General features: G+C 39.9%; 1 protein-coding gene across 1 annotated transcript; it reads left to right on the forward strand.

Annotated features, from left to right (window-relative positions):
* Positions 1-10,977: 10,977 nt before the first annotated feature.
* LOC104867748 (probable G-protein coupled receptor 83) lies at positions 10,978-16,057 on the forward strand. Its single transcript, XM_033760299.1, has 4 exons — positions 10,978-12,035; positions 12,654-12,779; positions 13,852-13,985; positions 14,379-16,057. Exons 1-4 carry the CDS (start codon positions 11,610-11,612, stop codon positions 15,028-15,030), a joined length of 1,338 nt encoding a protein of 445 aa, XP_033616190.1. The 5' UTR covers positions 10,978-11,609; the 3' UTR covers positions 15,031-16,057.
* The last annotated feature ends 4,519 nt before the right edge of the window (positions 16,058-20,576 follow it).

The raw sequence follows: 20,576 nt of genomic DNA on the forward strand, positions 1-20,576 counted from the left end.
TTTTTCTTTTTTTTTTTTTTTTGTGGTACTGGGGATCGAACTCGGGTCCTTGGGCTTGCGAGGCATGTCACCGAACCGCTGAGCTAAATCCCCTGCCCTATCCAGTTCTTTTTTTATGGCTATTGGTAACAATCCTCAGGTTGATCTTCCATGCCCAGACCGTACTTGCCTGGTCTGGTTTCTCTCCACAGAAGTCAGGGCCTGTGTCCTTTCTGTCCTGAGTTTAAACTTTTCAGGGGGTTCTACGTCTAGCCTGTACCCTCTCTGGGACTGACTCTTCTGGGTGTCTCTCACTCAGTCACTGTGAGAGGGTAACATTGGAAAGCCTGAGTAGAGTTTTTCTGTGGCTCACTTTTAACCAATCAACACCTTTTTAAAATGGCACCTGACTAATCACTGTCTGGCAATTAAAGTAGGTGCAATACTGGGTTTTTCCTCCAAATCTAAACCTCCATGAAGAAGTCAATTTTGGAGTAAAACTCCAAATTATTTTTTTTGGAGTGTACAGTAGGCATGGGATTTTCTCGGACCTAGCACTGCTTGCCAAGTCTGCTATTTCTCCCTGTAGTTTTCAGCTCTCTGGGGCTTACTTTCTCTGCCTTGCCATCAGCCTTATCCATGATCAGTTTGGTCATTTTGTCAGTGCCTCTTCTGCCCCATGCGGAGGGGAAATACAGCACAGAGCAGGTATGAAGGTGAGGGTGGCCATAGTCATGGAACAGTATCCACAGGCATGCAAGGCAAATGCTGCACAAGACAAAGTTCCATGTGCATGATGCATGGGGGTTTACTTCAGATTATAGTTTGTGTGACTTTCTCAGGGAAACTTTCCTTGTATCCTTGACTAAATCAAATCCTATGTTTTTACACATTTTCATAAACCCTTATAAGGTCTTTTCCTTGGTATAATTTTATGTGTAGTTTGAAAATTAATTTGTCTTGCCTCAACTAAACCATAAGCTCAGTAAAATCAGAGATCAAATTTATTTACCTTCACGATTGTATCCCCAGCAACTAACACTATAGCTGGTATATAGTGCATATTCACATTTTTTCCATAAATGAAATTGATTAAAATCTTAAAGACAGGGCCTGGTAGGGGTTGTTGCTTCCAAGATTATTTTAGGGGGAAGAAGGGTAGAGAAGAGAAAAGTAAATATATTTGTTGCTGAGCCATATGAGTGGGAAAAAATAGACAAAAATAATTAGTTGAGAACCCTAAACATCCCTGAGAAATCAGAAAGCCCATATGGCTAGTGATTCAACATATCTTGGAATCTCTGCATTATGTCCAGTGATTCCAAGTTTAAAAGCAGTACTAAAAGAAAAGGGTATAATTCAGCATTATGGTCCCTTTGAAAATTTAGAGACCTGTAACTCTCCTACTCTGAAATACAGTAGACATTTCCTTCAGAGGCCATCTAGTTCAATCCTTTACCATGAAGACTGAAAGTTTTTTACAATATTGTTAAGGATTAAATATGAAGTGTCCATAGGACTTATGTATTGGGGCTTGATCACCAATTCAGCAATATTCAGAGGTGGAGCCTAGAAAGTTGATTGGATTTTAAGCTCATCAACTGATGAGTTGTGCATTAGTTAATTTCCCATTTTTTTTTTACTTTCCCATTGATGGAACAAAATAACTTACACCCACAAATTAAAGGTAGAAAGGTTTATTTTGACTTGTCATTTCAGTCAACTGTCTGCTGTCTGGCTCCAAACCAGGATGGCTAGGCAAGACAGAGAAGCATGGCAGAGAAAAATGTGCTCAACCCATGGCAGCCAGAAAGCAGAGAGAAGGGAGGATCCAGGGAGGGAGATGAAGTTATCCCTCCAGGTCACACCCCCAGTGACTTGTATATTCAAACCAGGCTGATTAAGCTAAGAACTCACCTGCCGATTAATCCATTGACTAGTAAAATGCCCCTATGATCCAGGCATATTCCAAAAGCCCCATTTCTGAACACATGAGACTTTTGGGGGATATTATAAATTGAACTGTAATAATTTCATAGCTAAATAGAGGCTGCTGGGAAGTGGGGCACAATTCCAGGAAATAGGTCACTGGGGGTATGACTATTAATAGTAGATCCTGGTTTGCATCCTGTTGCTCTGTCTCTCTTTGCTTCCTTGCTGCCACGAAGTGAGCAGCTTTCCTCAGCCAAGCCTTTTTTCTGTGCTAATACTGCCTTGCCACAGAAGAGCCTACAATGGAGCCAATTGACCATAGACTATAATCCTTGAAAGCATGAGCCAAAATAAACCTTTTCTTCTTTAAGGTGTTATATCAAGTATTGTGTCAGAGTGGTAGAAAGCTAACCGAAAGGTAATGTAATTTAGAAACAGAGCTGTCACTAGATGAGTTTAGGCACCAGCTCCTCTGTGATGTCACCAGCTCCTCTGTGACGTCACCAGCTCACCAATTTTCCCTCTCTACTTTGGATATCCCTTTATCATACTCCACTCCAATGATTAATTGGCATGTCTGTGACAACATTAGATAATGGACTTCACAAAGTCGGAGGCTTTGTTGTATTCATCTGTATACCACAAGGTTGAAAATAGGGCCTGGCAGAATAGATACCTAATACATTTTTGTGGATTAAGTGAATGAATGAAAAGCTGAATTAATGAAAAAATCAAATGCAGATATACTAACCCACCCTGTGCAAAGTTATTCCATTAAATTACTTCTCCATACCCAAATTTCCAAAACCAGACTCCTGGAACTGATCTTCTCTCAGGAACAATAATAGCTCTCATGGATTTAGTAGAAGATTTGCATAGATTTAATATCTGATTTATCACTTAACAGCCTTGAGATACATCATGTTAACCTCTGACTATCAGTTCTTGGGATTGTAAAATGGGACCAACAATTTCCACTTTGCTTACTTTTTATATTGTAAGAACTTGAGGCAGTAGTGTTTTAAGTATTCTCTGTCAGTTTTAAAATGCTTTCATGTGGGAATGGAATCATGGTCCCACATGATCTGCTCTTGCATGTATATGGGAAGACTTATTCTCCTTTTGCCTCCTTTACTCCCAGCCCTCAAGGCCAATAAAAGACTGTCTGTCTTCTATCCGTTAGCACTTGGAGTACCCAGAGCACACGTAGCCCAAATTGCTGACATAAACGAGAAAGAAAAAGTCATGTTTCCAGTCCTGGGGAATCTCTACCTTGACGAGATATGGCTAATCAGAGCAAAATGAAGAATTGTGGCAAGATGGCCTGGGTACCAACTGCACCACTCATGAAGCAGTTGTTAGAAGTATTGCCATAGGTAGTCCTTTTTGTGACCCAAATAGGGAACTAAAATATCCCATACGTGTTGGCATAAGAAGATAGGTGTCTGTGCCATATTATTGCAAGCAAATAGATTTTTCCATCTACACTTAATTACTTGACATGAAACACTGTACTGCCTGTCAAGCCTTCCAGCACTTATCACAACGAAATCACAGAATATGTACTAGATAAAATCTGAATTTTATTATACTATTGTAGTCTTAAAAACTTCCATAAAGGGAGTAACTAATGTGTAGTTAGAGTGAAGTGGGCAAAACTTTAGAACTAAAATTTAAATGCCCTATGTGCCTTTAATCAAATCCCTTCTGTTCTTTGTACCTCAGTTCTTATATGCTATTGTCACTGAAGTACTCTCCATCTTGGGAAATCAATACTTCTTTCTACTTTGGGAAATTCTCGGGCTCTTTATGAGGAATAACTGAAGTAGAGTGATTGGTGAGCCTTGATAGGTATAGTAATTACATGGATTTATTCCTTTTAAATTTGTATTTGGTGATTTTTTTTCACCTGATTTATTTTTTTCCCTAATTTCCTACGTTGTAATAAGCCAGGGAAAGCTCACCAGGTACAACCGTATTAGCAAGCTACATAGAAAGGCATCTTGTTGACATGCCTCAGAGAAGTTAATGCAGAATTGCAAAGAATAGAATTGGCCAGCCTGCCTTTCTCTAATGAAATCTAGGGAAAGCATGACAACACAGTGAATTATGATAATATACAGGATGTTGCTTTGTGGTTTTTATTTAAATTGAATGTAATTTGACAAAAGCTCAATACCTTTCCTGTACAGAAAGTACGCCAAAGACTTGGGGAATATGGAGAGTGAGTAGTACCAGCATGAGCAAGATTCAGATACTGCCCTCCAAAAACTAAGGCTTTCCATAAAGAGAGCATGGGAAAAAATTCTGTAACATAGGGGCAAGGAAGTAAATGAATGGAGGAACATGTAGCATTCTATTGCGTGAACTCATATGAAGGCCAGCATGGTTACTGGGGACAGGTGGTAGTATATTCCTTAACACCACTGAAAAGAAGCCTCTATTTACCTAATGAATTCAAAGTCTAAAATGGCATCATTGCAGCTATTGAAGTGACCAAGCTTTAAGTCACCCATATAATTTATGCTATTCAATTTATACCTTTCTCTTTAGGTCAGGGAATAAACCCCGACTTGCAGATGTGTAAGTGAGATGGAGACTGCAAATAAAAAGAGATCTTCTGTGCCTCAGAAATTTTATTATTTTGCATTTAAAAGTACTCTTTCTGGCACTGTTTCTTGGAACCCCAAATTTTCTACTTGTAATGGTTTTTGATTCCTCTTTATTCTAACTAAAACAATCTGAAAAAAATATGAAAACATATTTTTATGCCCATATGAACCACTTTACACAAAATTTTCCAAACACTGTAATGGTTCTCAGACTTTGTACACATTAGAATTATCTGAGGAACTTTTTAAAATCCCATATTCTCAGATCCCAATAGTCCAATTATGTAAAAACTCTTTGGAGGTAACATTCAGGCATTAGTAATAGTTAAAGCAGGCCAGGTGATTCTAATTTGTGGATGACTTGGAAAAATAGTAAGTAGTTGGTTTTTCATTTATTTCAGTTAAAATAAGCATCCTTTTAAAAACCACAGCTGTCACATTTAGACTTATGGATCTCTTGGCATCAGTTCAGAGTTGGAAAGCCCACTTGAGACTTGCGCAGCCTGAAAAAGGAACACAGAGTAGTGGACTAGATTAAACATCTTTATTATTAGGTGCTGCTCGTCCATGTGCACTTTTGTAGCAATCCTTAGGCCCCTAAACCCACGGCTGTTGTGACAGTCTAGCTATGTATAGGGGTCTACATAATAATGGCTATATGCCATTAATGATCTTGTTTTTGTAAACTACTTATACTGGCCAGCACTGACCTTATTTACACCAGGATGTTGGAAGGTGATTCTGTTGACTCAAATTAAAAGTCCCCTGAAAATCACCCCAGCCCTCCCTGAACCATGGTGCAGCTATCTAGGGCTTCATTTTTCCCTATAGCAGGTAAGTGAAATGCCTTTCATATTTTATGTGCATACCAAATGACTGAGGATCTCGTTAAAATGAAGTTTCTAAACCAGTGCATCACTTGCAGAAAAATAGGTGGAACTGGTGACTATCATGCCAAGTGAAATAAGCCAGACTCAGAAAGACAAATATCTTGTTTTCTCTTTTATGCAAAACTTAATATGAACAAACAAACAAACAAATAAATAAATACGATGGGAAACTAGAAGGTAGATTCATGCAGGTAGGAAAGGGGATAATGTGGGAGAGGGAAAGGGAAGTAAAGAGATTGAAAAAGACCAAGATATGTTATATGTATGTACCAATTCCCCAAAACAAACATGATTATTTTGTAATACAAACATGCACTAATAAAAATGAATGAATAAATAAAAATGTATAAGGGGGTATTACAAAAAGAAAAAGAGGAAGTTATTCAACAATGGTGTGAATGCACAGTGATAACACTACCTTTTTTTTAAAAACTGTTTTCCTTCATGGAAACATATATGATCCACATAGTTATCTGAAGATGGTAGCAGAACAGATATTATTATGATCATTGTACTGCTGAGGAAAATAGGACTCAGAGGTAATTTGTTACTTGTCTGAATTTATACAGGGAAAAAGATACTGAGAGTGAACCGAAAGCCCTCTTCTCTTGGCAGTAGAGACTAATGTTCTTTTCATTATACGAGAGACATCAAGATCAGCAATGTGAAAGAGGAGGGTGAATGTTCCCAATATGAATTAGTTTGGTCAACACTGACTTTTCAAAATGCAGAAATATAATAACTTGCTTAAATCTCTATTCATCAGCTAAAAGAAGATGATGAGCAGATGGCTATTTGATGAACTCTTGTGAGAAGAATATGAATTATATCATTAAAGTTATTTGAAATAATATACTTTCAATGACAAAATTTCCCTGCCAGGCACAGTATTTTCTCCTCACAGCATTGCTGAATGCTGCCATAATTCATAACCGTATTTTTTCAGCCCAAATTCCCTCACTTGTCTTGGTGGTTAGTAACCTACCTGCATTGGTAAGGTCCACCGGCACCGTCAGGGTTTAAATCCCAATAACATACACAATAAGCCAATGCAGAAATATGTGGCTGCACTTTATGCCTTCTGGACCTCTTCAAGCTCCCAGGCCCCACATACTTGTCAGTTGGCCAGACTTAGGGAGAAAAATGCTGCAAAATTATAAACCACTGAGGAGGGGAAGGGGATATGCAGTATATCAGGATACATTGAAAAACAGAATATGGAAAACAACAAAAACAGAATATGGGACTGGAACGCAAAATATAAATAGGTAAATATAACTTACATTTTAGTAAGCCTGACTTGTGAATAAGTACATCTCACTCACAGTTTGAGCCTTACTTTCCCTATGGGTAAAACGGTAATAACTTTACATACGTGCAAGTTTACTGTTCGCATCAAATGACATAAAGATTAAGAAATTACTGAAAGGACTGTAAAATGCTCTGCACTGTTAAAGGTATTACTACATTCTTTTTGAAGATAAGAAGAACTCTCTCAAACTACTTTCTTTTCTTTTCTTTGGTACCGGGGATCGAACTCGGGTCCTTGTGCTTGTGAGGCAGGCCACCGAACCGCTCAGCTACATCCCCAGCCCTCAAATGACTTTCTTTTTGCTTATTATCTTCTGTCCCTCTACTGGCTTTTTCAATTTATTGAACACTCCAAACTTGTTCCTATCTCAGGGTTTATATACTTGTTCCTTCCACCCAGAATACCTCCACTTCACTTTCCGTTTTTGCTTGATGAAGTTCATCCTCATCTCTTAGGTCTCAGCCCAAATATTACCTTCCCAGAGTAGCCTAGTTCATCCACTCTGATGGGCAATACACACACCAGCCACTGTCTCCTTGTCACTTTAGTATAAATTCTTTATAACATTTACTATAATAAGATATTGTGCTTATCTATTCCCTTATCTATGTGATTCTTCCCTTTCTGGAATGTAAATTTCATGATGATAGATTTCATCTGCCTTGTTCATTGTTATATCTATATACTTAAATGGTGTCTCATAAATAGTGGATACAAATTTATTGGAAAGTTTGGCAACTAATGTGGAGCTCACTTTTAAGGAGAAGGGAGACAGTTTGCTTGCTAAATTGTTAGCACTTATCCTCATTTTCTTATATTTCTTCCTTTCTAAGGCTTATCATTAAAGTGGTCCTGTTTCCAGGGATATAGTGAGGCCACTACTCACAACTTTTGACTCTGAAAAGACAAAGTTTGGAATACTCTGTTCTCAGGATGAAAGAAGTGTGCAGGTTTATAGGATGGCTTTCATGAACTTCCCAGATTTCAGATTTCATAATTAGACAGCTAAGATAGAGCATTATTTTTTTTGTTTCTTCTTACTTTTCTTGAAGTCCTACTTATAACAAGGAGAGATGCATAGTGCCCACCTACAAACTGTTCTCTCTTTTCAAGGAGGGGGAAATAAGGTATAATAATGAAATAGATCCCACCGTCACAAGCATAGCAAATTGGGAAAACTTGAGACAGGGAGAAGAGCTCTGAAGCAGATAGCAATTAGGAAACCGGGGCTCTAGGCCTGACACATCCTCTTTGGCTATAGCTCTTCCCTTTCTTGGTCTTTCTGTCTCCACGTGTGAAAAGGCAGGATTAGAACTTGTTCTCTGCCAGCTTTCTTTTAGTTTTGTGATTTAAATCCTGTAGGAGCACAAATATAACTAACTCAATGAACACTAACATATTAAGTGACATACAGTCATTTCCTGAATTAAAGTTTAATGGAGATGGAGAACTGAGGAGAAAGAAAGAGTGTGGGAAAACAGCAGAAGTCTAAGATTTCTTGCTCCAATAAGCAGCCATCTTTAAACCCTGGTAGGCTGGTTTAGGTGGTCTCTGAAGATGGACCCATCCCTTCCCAAAATGTTCCAAGTTTAGAAGTCATAGATAAGCCAAGGTTAATGATGTTATCCATATACACTTGCTGTTTGGCTCACTTCCCTATTGGATCAATATTAGCTAAACAGCAATGCTTATAAACTTATAGGTTATTTGTAGCTTGACCCACATTGTATCCACATGAAATCTCTCCTTGTCTTTCCTCTGCCTAATTCCGTCCTGACTCTTCAACCCCTAGCTCAAATGCCAGCTGCTCTGCAAAGCCTTCTCTGCCCTCAACCTGTAGTATTTGCTCCTATTTGCTCCTGTATAACTGCACATTTTATGCCTGCCTGGAATTAAATTATTTCCTGGTTTGGGGTTCTTCTCTTTGGTTCAATTGTTAGCTGCTCAAGAAAAGAGATGGCTGAGTTCTAATTTTTTCAATCCCTAGCATGCTCTTGCCCAGCATTGTATCTAGTATACAGCTCCATCCTACAGCAGATACTGAATCAGGCTAAGAATCACTGATCTCCAGTTGATCCTTCTATGACAGTTTCCAGATGTTTGTCAGCATACATCAATGAGTATCCAGGGGACCTTCTCTGTGCTTTATCTTAAGCTGGCTTCCTAAGAGCCCAAAAGGAATTAACATGTAGTAACAAATGAAGAGTTTGTTAACAGGTAGTCAAAGACAAGATTTTTCTAAAATTTAAATAAAGCACAGTGCAGGGGGCCTATGTGGGAGCATCAAACATGGACACGCAGGTCAAGGTTGCTAAGTTTAACTGTAGTCTTTTACCCTCTTTGTCCTCTCTGAGTCAAGTTCCTATAACTTTCAAAAGTGGGTTGGATCTCAGAGGACAAGTGAATGTTCCATAAAACAATATTGCAAGGCTGGATTCCACGAAGAGAGAAATGATGTACCTTGCATCACACTAGCATTCGCTGCTATTTCTGTTTCTGAATACCATGTCCTGGTGAACATGTAAGTTCTTCTTGACCCACAAGTCCTCAAAACCCATGAGTCACCTGAGATCTTGCGATCTAGACACAGACGGAGCTGTGTGATTGAGTCAATACTTATTAAAGTCCTTCAAATGTGTTTGCTCCTGTGTCTCAGATTGCTCAGCCAAGAAAAATAGTTTGTTTTTCCTGTATCTTTCCTCTTTTTTGTCCTTTCTTATTTTTTAAAAGAAGCTATCAAGTAACCATATAATTTCTTCAAGCCTAGGCTTATATTCAGAAGGATTAATTTTCATCCAGAAAAACAGGGTTTATATTTTGTAATTACCTATGCATTGTTAGCCTGCCAGTCACCATCTCCCTACACCCTCAATTAGCTGGTTACAACATCCTTAGATCTCTGTTTCAACTCCTAGTTTCATAATCTATAAGCAGCAAGACATCACCAGGGTGTGTACACATGTGCATATATGCACATGCATGCACGCGTACACAGGTACACACACAGAAGTTTGCCTGTTCCTTCATGGTTGCTTTGTGATCTTCATGCCTAGATAGTGATAATGACAATGGTGATTGATACTGACGATGGCAATGATGTGATAAATTAATTTCTGTTTATTCCTTAATAACTAGTTATTTATATTATTGACATCAAGGGGAATAAAAGGATGCAGCTACTATCCTCCACAGCCCTGGGAAGTAGAAGCTAGCTAGGATGCTATGGGACTAGATGAAACAAGCAACAGTATTTCACAGAGTGACAGCTTGCTGTATAGCAAAACATTTTGACCTGCCACTTTTCATTTCTCACCTCTAGTGTTGGTGCTTCAGCTAATTTTTCTATGATCTTACTTTCATTCTCTTTCCCAAGCCTCAGTTTCTCTGTTTGTAAATTAGTGAGTGATAAGAAGCAAAGTACACTCTAACTCTGACTCAGGTCGCCACTGAGTTCCCTTCTAGGACCTCTACAGAGGCAGATCAGTTGCTCAAGTTGTGGCTTAAATGCCTCCAGACCCCTCTGAGAGTTAACTTTAAAATGCTACAGCAAGAGGTATCTGGGAACAACATCCCTAGCCTCTTTTCCATTGCAACTACGATGGCTGAATTCAGTCTTCCTCTCTGCTGCTGCTGCTTTGAACTCCGTCAGCATCAATTTACAGAAACTTCCCAAATCCTAAACCCTCCTTGGTGATGCACCTGCAAACTAACCTGCCACAATCCAGATTCCAATGTGGTACTTCCTCATTGTCGTGTTTCCTATGGCCAGATGTAGAACTCTGGTTTTCTGAGGTTTTCTGGGGGGTTAGAGAAAGCACAACATTTGCTCAGCTTACTTTCTTCCAGGCCACCCTCACTCGGGCTCTCAAGCACTCCTTGAGTGTTCCTTCCAGATTCTCCAACTGCCCCATCTCACTGTCTCTGCGAAATCACATTTATGCAAGCCTTTCCAGGGAGCCACTTTTCCCCAAAGGCTGCCTGGGTTGCTGGTACCGCGGTGAAGCATACAGCAGGCGGATGGTCTGTTCAATCGAAACCACAGCCTCCACATCCTCCACAGCCCCCTCTCAGTTCTCTGAGCCACAGCTCTTAGTCAGTGCTTTGGGAGCTGGTGCAGAAAAGAAATCCAGAGTAAGGGAAGGGGAGTTGGTGAAAGCAGATTGGGGAGGGGGCGCTGAATGCAGGACGAGCCAAAGAAAAGCAGCAAACGTAGAGGCTGTGAGACTGGACCAGTAAAGATTTTGTCAATGGCTCTGGGGCCGCAGTCTGGATAGATAGGGCGGGGGTTCAGCCAGGGCTCCCTATTGGCTCCCGCGTGGGCCCTTAGATTTTCTATAAAGAGCTGCTGCAGAAAGCGCGGCAGGCACAGGCTGGGGCTGCTAGTGGCAGCGCATGGCTCCGCCCTGCTCACAGCGTCAGCTGGACTTGGACCTCCAGATTTACCGACTGATTGAAGGCAAGAGAAATTGAGTCGGAGAGACCCGGCACTACGCAGAGGAGAAGCAACGCTGGAGGTCTCGAGGTCAGAATAGGCACTGCGTGCGCTCTCCAAACAGGCGGAGCATTTGGAGTCAGCAGCGTTCGCCCATCCCAAATTCAGCTGCCCTGCTCAGCTCTACGCATTTGCCCACTTCATTTCTTCTTGCTGGTTCACAGCGCTTCTTCCCCCTTCCCCACTTCCACTATAGAGAATATCTTAGCTCAGCGCTCCAGCTCACTGAGCTGAGCTTGCCTAGCTCTTCATTGAGGGCCTCATCTACCCATTGCACTTCCCCAGGCAATCCCAGACTTAATAGCTTAAGGACCTGAGGGTCCATCAAAGGCATCAATCTGGAGGCCCCTACCATAGATTCGCCCCAAAGGGCATTTACAGACTCTGGCACCATGAACTATGGAGACGAGCTGACCCCTGAAGCTCTGAGTGTGCCTAGCGGCTTTGATGACCTGATCACCACCACCACCTCCCAGGTGCTGCAAGCCATGTGCAGTGCCGCATCTGCGATTGGTCGAGCTGGCCGAGATAGCGTGCTCTCCATGATGGATAAGCTGCCAGACCACGTGTCAGACATGGGTGACCCGGACGACCTGTCGGGTCCTCTAACTTCAGAAATAGTGTTCCAGGACGAGCAGGTACACTTCTGGCTAGTGATAGGATACACCATAGTGGTCTTTGCTGCTATCCTAGGCAACTGGGTCTTAAACCGCGTAATTATGAAGTACAAGAGGGTGCACACAGCCAGTGGCCTCTTCGTTGTCAACATTTCTGTGACCAACATGATGCTCGCTCTTCTCAGCTCCCCTTTCACCCTGGTAAGCTGGGTGTCAAGGTGGGGAGGGTGGCTGGGGAGCAGGGTAAGAACTAAGGTAAAACTTTGTACTTGTAACAGAGCTGTTTGGCAGGAGGGATTGCTGAAACCACTTGGATTGATTTGGAGACATTTGCAGAGATTAGAGTGGCTGAGAGACAATGCAAAAGGTTTGGAAATTGAGTTGGGGAGCAAATAGAGATAGGCAAGATTGTAGTTGCACTTCTGAGTTAATCTCCTGCCTTGGCAGAAGCTGGAAGAGACAAATGTTCAGGATGGCAGTGGGGACCTATTGTAAGTGAGCTTTGGGCTGACGTGTGAATTAAGGTTTTGTCATAAGAACGCAGCCTCAGTTTCCCCACCGTTCAAAAGGCATTGCTTGGACTTGAAAGTGATTAACATCTTTTGTGATTTGGTGTCCCTCCTTGTCTTAAAGCTGGACTGTTTGTGTGGGAGAAGGTGGGAAGAGGATGAGAACTGCAGTACAGAAATGTTTGCTTTTTGAGACAATAATGCTAGCAGTTTAGTGAATCAAGGAGGGTTTACTTGTGCTTTGGGATTTGTGAGAACAGTAGATCCAGGGTTTAGTCCTTACACCTCATCTGAGCCTTCTCTACCACAGGTGCGCTATCTTTGTAATTCCTTGGTGTTTGGGAAGATGACATGCCACCTCAGTTGCTTTGCCCAGTACTCTTGTGCCTATGTAACTGTGATGACCATGGCTGCTATTTCCTTGGACCGACGTCGGGTATGTGCTTTCCAGTTCTTATAGAGCAATGTATTTTTATTTTACGTAAACACAAACAGGTACTATCATACAAAATGTCAAAATTTCTTTATTTCTTGAGACATTGTATGAGAATGCATATGTATAGTTTAGGGGAGTTTTGCAAGATAATGAAGTACAGGTTTTCACCAAATCAAATTTTGCATAATGAAACTGCTACCAATTTCATATGGCACTGTGGGAACAGAGATGTGGCAATGAACAAATAATAAAGAGTGCTTCCCTTCTTCTTTGGAAAACATTTCTTATTTGCTGCATTGCAGAACTGGCTAAGAGAAAAAAGGGAAGAAATGAGTCAGAGATGGGTGTGGCTTCAGGGTTGATGGTGGGTTGAGTCTGGGAGGTGGGTGTAAAGACTTCGGGGGAGGGTTGAGGAGTTGAAGTAGGAGGGGATGAAGTGATGAGCACAGAGCTGGTGAAAAGATTGCAAGTGACTAAAAGGAAGTGGTTTAGGTCATAAGAAGCTGAGAGGGGTTACATATTAATCAGCTGTGAGAGAGCCAGAAAATGAGTGATGTGGGAGGCACAAAAAGAAAAACTGAAGAGGCCTGAAGAGGCTGAGGCCAGGTGAGAAGGACAAGAGAGGGATCTAGGTGATAAGAGAAGGAAGGAGATAGGAAGAGACAAGGAAGGATGAAGGGAAGGAGGAAAAAGGAAAGGGTATGAAGGAAGCCAGTGGGGAGAGGGATGAAGGCCTATGTGGAGGGCTTACCCATCCACATAACATAAAACAAAAATAAGTCATACATTTGAACATCCACATTCTTCCTAGAACTCCTTATTCAGGACATGAGCTTTGAAGTTATTAAGTGTAGATTCCTGGCTTCTTATCAACACTGGCTATGTTACTCTTTCATGGAGCAAAATGCCACATATTGTCAACTGAATAAAAAGTACTCAAAATTCCACAAAGCGTGTTATCTACAAACCTATGAAGTCTTTGTACCTTTGCACCAGAAAGTCATTTGATGAATGATTTCAAACTAACCCTAATTGGAATTGTTTAACTCAGCTGTGGTCTCTTTACTTTCAGGTGATGCTATATCCCCTAAAGTCCCATATTACTCTGATGCAAGGCAATGTTTGCATCATTATCATTTGGATTGTGAGCACCTGTGCTGCTTTGCCACATGCCATTTATCAGAAGCTTTACCAGGTGAAAATTGGGTAAGAGGAACACAGGATGACCAGTGTTGGAATTCCAGCAAACCAGAATCTTGGAGGCTGCATGAAATAAGTCATGGTTTGAGTAACACCTTTCAAAGCATGAGTACAAAAAATAAATTTGTTAATTGAAATTTATCATAAATATTACACTCTCATGGCAATGGATATTAGGAATATCTTTTCCTAAGTTTGGGAGGGGTCATGATTTTTCACATATGTCGCCTGAAAATTCTGCGTCAGGTAAAATCCAGAGTTCCCTCGGCTTTAGGCTCAATGCAGACACAAACAGTAAATATGACTTTCCTTAGGGCCTAACTGCCATGCAAGAGCAGGCTGTGGGTCTTAAGTAAAAGGGAAAAATTGATATTTTCTTTTCTTTGTTTTATAATCTAGAAACATTACGAAAGAAACTGCCTGCCTCCCAAGTTACCCATATACTTCAAAATCCATGTGGAAATACCTTGACCTGAGCACCTTTTTGCTCTTCTTCATCTTGCCACTGATGGTACTGGTGGTCGTCTACGGTCATGTGGCGAAGAAGCTGTGGTACCACAATGCTGTTGATGACATCAACATCCACACTTACATCTGCCAGCGTGGGAAGAAGAAGCAGACCCTGAAGATGCTGATAACAGTGGTGGTTGTCTACGTAGTCAGCTGGCTGCCCCTCAACCTCTACCTGCTGTTGCTATCCAGTGAGTCAATTTCAAGCCATAATGGTCTCTATTTTTTCTTTCACTGGCTGGCAATTAGCAGCTCCTGCTACAACCCCTACATTTACTGCTGGCTCAGCGACAGTTTCCGTATTGAAGTTCAGAAGGTCATCGTGGAAGTCCGAAGGATGCTGCTATACAGAATCAGCCGCCTGAGAGGGGAGCACCACCAACTAAGGAATGCCTCACCTACTTACCGTCCTGCCTGGGTTGATCCTAATCCTGGTGTACCCAAATTCCCCAGATTCAAAGATTTTGATGAGCTACCCAGTCCCCCTCCCTCCCCAGCAGTGGAAATCTCCTTTCTTTACCCTCCAATGCCTAGAGTTTAAGCTGCCCAGACCGCGATCATTTTCTATCCTCAAAAATACCTGAGATAGGATAGGACTAAACTGACTAGAATTCATTAATTTCTCATGGGGGAGGGTCCGGTACTTGAGTGGTAGGGGCCATGTGAACCACCGTGTCTCATTAGCTGTTTCATTATTTCCCTGTCTTCTTTCATATTCCCCTTTCCTACTTTTATTTTCAACACCAAGTACACTGAAGATATTAGATATCCAGATGTATCAGATGTTTCTGTACTGCTGAAAGGAAAATTTCACTCTGATTTGAGGCTTCCTGAACTGCATCTGTTTCTGTTTACCAATGCCACTTTTCATTCTTGTGTACCACCAGGCCATGGCTCTTGTTCTCTGATTACTGACATTGCCTTGGGAGCTGTAAAAATGCCTAGCAATTATTAAGTGGATTTTATTTAAGTGAATAACATGCTAATCTCCTTATCATATTTCTAGCAAATTGCTAGGAGAGAAAAGTGTAGTTTTTGCAATTCTTTCAGAAGCTATGGAAACTTGAAGCACCTTGTAAGTGTAAGAAAAGACAAGCCCGCTAAATGGTTTAACCCAGATCCCCTGGGTTATTTTCCCAGGTTGTTATACACTAATTTGATGACTGCTTCCTTCTGTATGTAATGAAAACTGAAGTGCCCAAATTAGCACTCCAAAAATTTCTGCTTCTGCTGTACATTTAGCATCACACCTTGTTTCGTGTAAATGTATGCTATTTAATTTTTCCTTTTTTTTGAGAAAAGAGAAAATGGAATGTGTTGTTGTTTTAATTATTTTTATCTTTTTAGCCTATAAACTTTCCAACCTAGGAGGAGAGATGAGGAGGAAGTAATATCGTGTCCTTCTCTTGCCACTACTTTTATTCAGGAGACAATATTGTTCTCTTCTTTTCTTCTCCCTCTCCTTATCCTCTCTTCTTCCTCCTCCTCTAAATACCTCATTACCTGCCTTCCCATCTTTCATCTCCTGCTTTCCTTTGTCCTTTTCATATCTTATTTTCTGTTTTCCTTCCCACTCACAGTCTTCTTCCCTTATTTTCTTTCATTCCCCTTCCTTTTCCCTATCTTTCCTCCTATCTCCTCTCCAATTTGCTCCTCCTTGTCTCTTCTTCTTCCTCTTCTGTCTCCCTCTTCCTCATTCTGCTCGTTTCTTTTTAAATTTCACACCCTCTGTATCAACTGAGTAGGAGTTTCACCACAAAGTGATCCCAAGAATATAACCCAATTCCCTTTGAAGGAATTATACCCAGATCAGATCTGTTTGTTTTCCAGCCATTCATGTTTTCTCAAACTCTTCCTATTCTGTGTTATTTTAGCTATTGTTTATTTCTCTTCCTGCCCCAGTAGAAAGTATAAAAGAGTTAAAAACAATAACAACAGATTTCTATTATCATTGGATAATCCTGGAGATTGTTAATAGTCCCAGGTCTGGCTGAGTGGCTTTAGACTTTTGCTTCTGTATTTGCTGTAAACTTTGTAGTTACTTTGCCATATTACTGACTCTAGCAATTTCGAGATAGTGTTGTCATTGGCTTAGAGTGAATGTGTGCCTCTGCTTCCTCTCAAAGGGCATGAGACAATGTCCAAGAGCTCAGTACTAGAGTTTAGCTTTGGCTAGTCTGATCCCTCTTGGTGACAGGACCAGTAGGAATTAGAACACTAACGTTAAGATACATATTCACATACACTTATACATATACACAAACACACATAAATATACCAACACACATACCTGTACATAGCACATGTGTACAAACATGTAAATGCCCACATAAATATACAAACATAAATGTACACACATACAAAAATGCACATACACAGGTTATGTTTTAAAACATACTAGATTTTCATTTATAATGCTTATCTCCAATTTAATTTTTTCTAATCACCATTCTTCAATTGATTATCTATTTGAATGAGCAAATTCTGTGAACTTTTCATAATTTTTATTATTTTTGTAGGTGATTAGAAGACTGCTTTGTACATTGTTACAGTCATTGACACTGTCTTATTAAAATCTGTTGTACTACTCACACTTCTGTCATCATAACATGGTGTTTATGTTTAAACACATATAAAAAGAAACTTAGAGGAGTAGCATGTACAGAACATAAACACATTCATGCACAATTAATTACACAAATCTGTAGAAAGGAATATATAAAGCTTTAATAAGAGAAGGGGGACCTTGCTGTCTAATGCTAGAAAAAATAATGTTAAATGATCTTTTAAAAAATATTGCGCATGTAGTTGGTAGGCAGTAAGCATTCATAAAAGCTTCGACGCTTGTACTTGGTCCTTCATTTGTACATGTAGAGAGAACAGAGAACTAAAATAGCTTTGCCTATCTTGTGAGGCATTTTCTAAAGTTGGATATGCTTGTTTTTCATTAAATGGTTTAATAGGTAGTTTTCCACCAGGAGAAGTACATTCGTCAGTATCTCAAGTACCTACCTGAAACTATGGTTACATATGTGAACATCCATTTGTTACTCTGTCATTGTTGAAGTCCGTCAACATCTCTGGACTCTGAGGCAAAGTCTCACTGACAGACACTCTGTTGTCCTCTGCACCACATAAAGGAGATGGACCATTGTAGACAGTATATGAGTAGGAATGAATTTGTTTATTCTGATAATCTTGTTCACAGTTTTGTATGTGTCTACTTCAAAATCTTTTCCCTTATACTATTAATGTAAATAACCTATAAGTGATGTGATTTTGTAATTCTCAAAGTAAGATCTTTTGGTGTTTCTCAAAATGCTTGTTACCAGTACTTTACCCCATAGTGAAAGACTAAAGACTTTTGGGGAATCTGGATAGGACTATGGATTTCACTTTCAAATGTGCTGTTGAAGGGGATGTTCTCTTAAAAAGCAAAGCACTCAAAATATGTTGTTCTACATATCGCTTTGAGGGTTACCTTTTTACATTCTAAGGTAAAGTTGTTGCTGCAGGAAAGACTAACTTTATCTGGATGGTTATATATGTATACTAATCATGAAAGAAACAATGTAGATATTAGTTTGGTGAAAATTTCCTGACATAATATATGCAGACCCCAAAGGAAATACCCATATTTAGATTTAAGTAAATATATGTATGATAATAAGACTAGTTTAAATGTAGTATTAGAATTTACAATTCAAAGTAAATCTTGCTATTCTTTTATAATATTATAGACAGCGAGGCTAGGCAGAAATATTATAGGCAGTCAGACAGGGCTAGACCCTTGAGAGAGTCAGGGCAAAGGTAAGAACAAATTACACTGTGACCAGAGGCACATCTGTTTGAGGTCAGGCCTCAAGATAAAGATGAAATGACAAGGCCTAAGATAAGTGGTAACTCCTAGCCTAATGCTAGTGGACATTTGTCGCCTTAGTGGGTGACCAAGTCCCTTGGACTCAACCCTTCCTGAAAAGTTCTTTATTCCTTCCGTGTACACTTGCTATGTGACTTGGTTCAATGTTACCTAAGTGACTATACTTATAATCTTATTGGTTGATCATAGCTGTAATCCATGTTGTTCTTGTGTGATTTTGCTCTATAAAAGTTGAGAAATGGAGCCCTCACCTACCCATGCAGGATCTTTCCATCCTCTCAGGAGCTATCCTCTCAATCAACAATTGTTTCTCCATTGTTCTTAGAATACATTCTTCAATTTTAGAGAACAGGAACTAAGCATATCAGACATCTAATAGGTTGAGAATGATAACATTTCCCTTATATAATTTGTAGATCCTATTTCATCTACTATATCATTCCTGTATCAATAAGATCTTGTTGAAAATAGTTTTCATCAGTTTGAGAATCTGTGATGATCTTGGTGTCTAGAAGAGAGATACAGATCCAGCTGGTCCTTGAGACCTCTGATCTATAGGGTTTCCCACTCAGAATATTGGTCAAAATGTGGTGGCAAGTTTCATTAACAGTTGGCCAAACACTCTATTTGTAATTTTAGGGAAAAGACTGTTTGTCAGTCCCTTTGTACATACAACTTAGTACTCATGTGGAAAAATTTGGTGTGAAAAAGTCCCTTGATAAGGTAAAGTTTAAATGAAAAACAATTTAAAATATTCTCCCAAATAAAAATGTGACCCCTTGTACTTTGTAAGGTAGTTAGTGAAGTTCATTTCCTAATCAAGTATCTGCCTGAGCAATGTCCCATAGTCCCTGAACCCCATGCAATGCAACTGTACTTGATGACAGTGTAATGACTTTCAGCTTTTCAGTTTTTGTGGCCACTCTGTCCTTGCTCACAAGATCTGTGGAATTATGAACAGTATACTAGGCATAAGTGTACAGGCATATCATACACTACTTGGTTCAAACCTAGTGTTTATGTGGGCTGTATGGAACTGAAGACTCCCAGGGAAAGACTGTGAGACTGCCAAATTCTCACAGTTGCTTTATTTAAAAGATATAGCAGGTAAAGCTCCCTTGGAGATATTGATAAATTACAATGAGACATCTTAACAAAGAGGAATGAAAAAAGTCTCACTGAGTTATAAAAGGGAAATGGACATTAGTTTGGGTTCCAAGCAGGGACGCTTGTAACACTTGTGTTACTTACTGATTTATTACTGTTACTTTAAATATACTCCACTGTATCCCTATCCCTCTGTACCATAATTCAGTGTTTGATTGTGAATTCTGGGTTAGGGAGGGGAGGGAACACAAGTTGTGAAGAGTGTGTGTGTGTTGTGGGGGGGTGGGAGTATGGGAAGTGGGAGTAGATTAGAATATATATGTATACTAAATAAAAATATTTGTTCAAAGAACTTCCAAGCTCTTATATTATTATTACCTAATTGTAGCAGGTCAAGGTAGGAGATATTGCTTACATGGTAGGTATTTGTGATTTACAGTGGCTATCATAAGCTAAGGTCTTCATTGAAAACTTCTCACGTGCTCTTCATATGGGTATTGAAGTGGGAGTGGATGAGGGGATATAACTTATAAGCAAATCCTGTGGTCTCTCTCATAGAAAAGCTTTTGAAAGAACAAAGCACATAATTTATCCATGGAAACACCAAGAATTCAAGTCTCTACCTTCTGGTTTGCAAGTAGTAAAACATGTTAGTGCTTCATGTGAAGAGACGAGAACAGAGACTCGAATGAGTTGATTCAAGGCTAGAACTTCCAAATAGGCAAGATATTTCACTCACCAAAGCCAAATCCAGAAATCCCAAGGTTTAACATCGGAGGAATTTCCAGAAGGGAATGAAAGCACAGCCAAGAGACCCTATACCTGACACTCTGAATTTACCATTCATGTAAGTGTGTTACTTCAGGTATCACTACAGTCATCGCTCTGGCTCCCAGAAATGCTCAGAATTCCTTTAGATTCTGTGACCCTTTAATAATTGGTAGTCTTTCAGAAAACTCCAGCCTTTCTCACATGTGTTAAAGGAAAACAACTGAAAATAAAGTCATTGGGTGCAAAAAAATAAACAAAAGTTAACAAATTCCAAGCCTCAGGGCTTATATTTTGCAGATTTTTCTCCACCCTATCCTATAATTCTGCCC

The sequence above is a fragment of the Fukomys damarensis genome, unplaced genomic scaffold (assembly GCF_012274545.1).
Source record: "Fukomys damarensis isolate Sample0158 unplaced genomic scaffold, DMR_v1.0_HiC HiC_scaffold_39, whole genome shotgun sequence".
Classification (NCBI taxonomy): domain Eukaryota; kingdom Metazoa; phylum Chordata; class Mammalia; order Rodentia; family Bathyergidae; genus Fukomys; species Fukomys damarensis.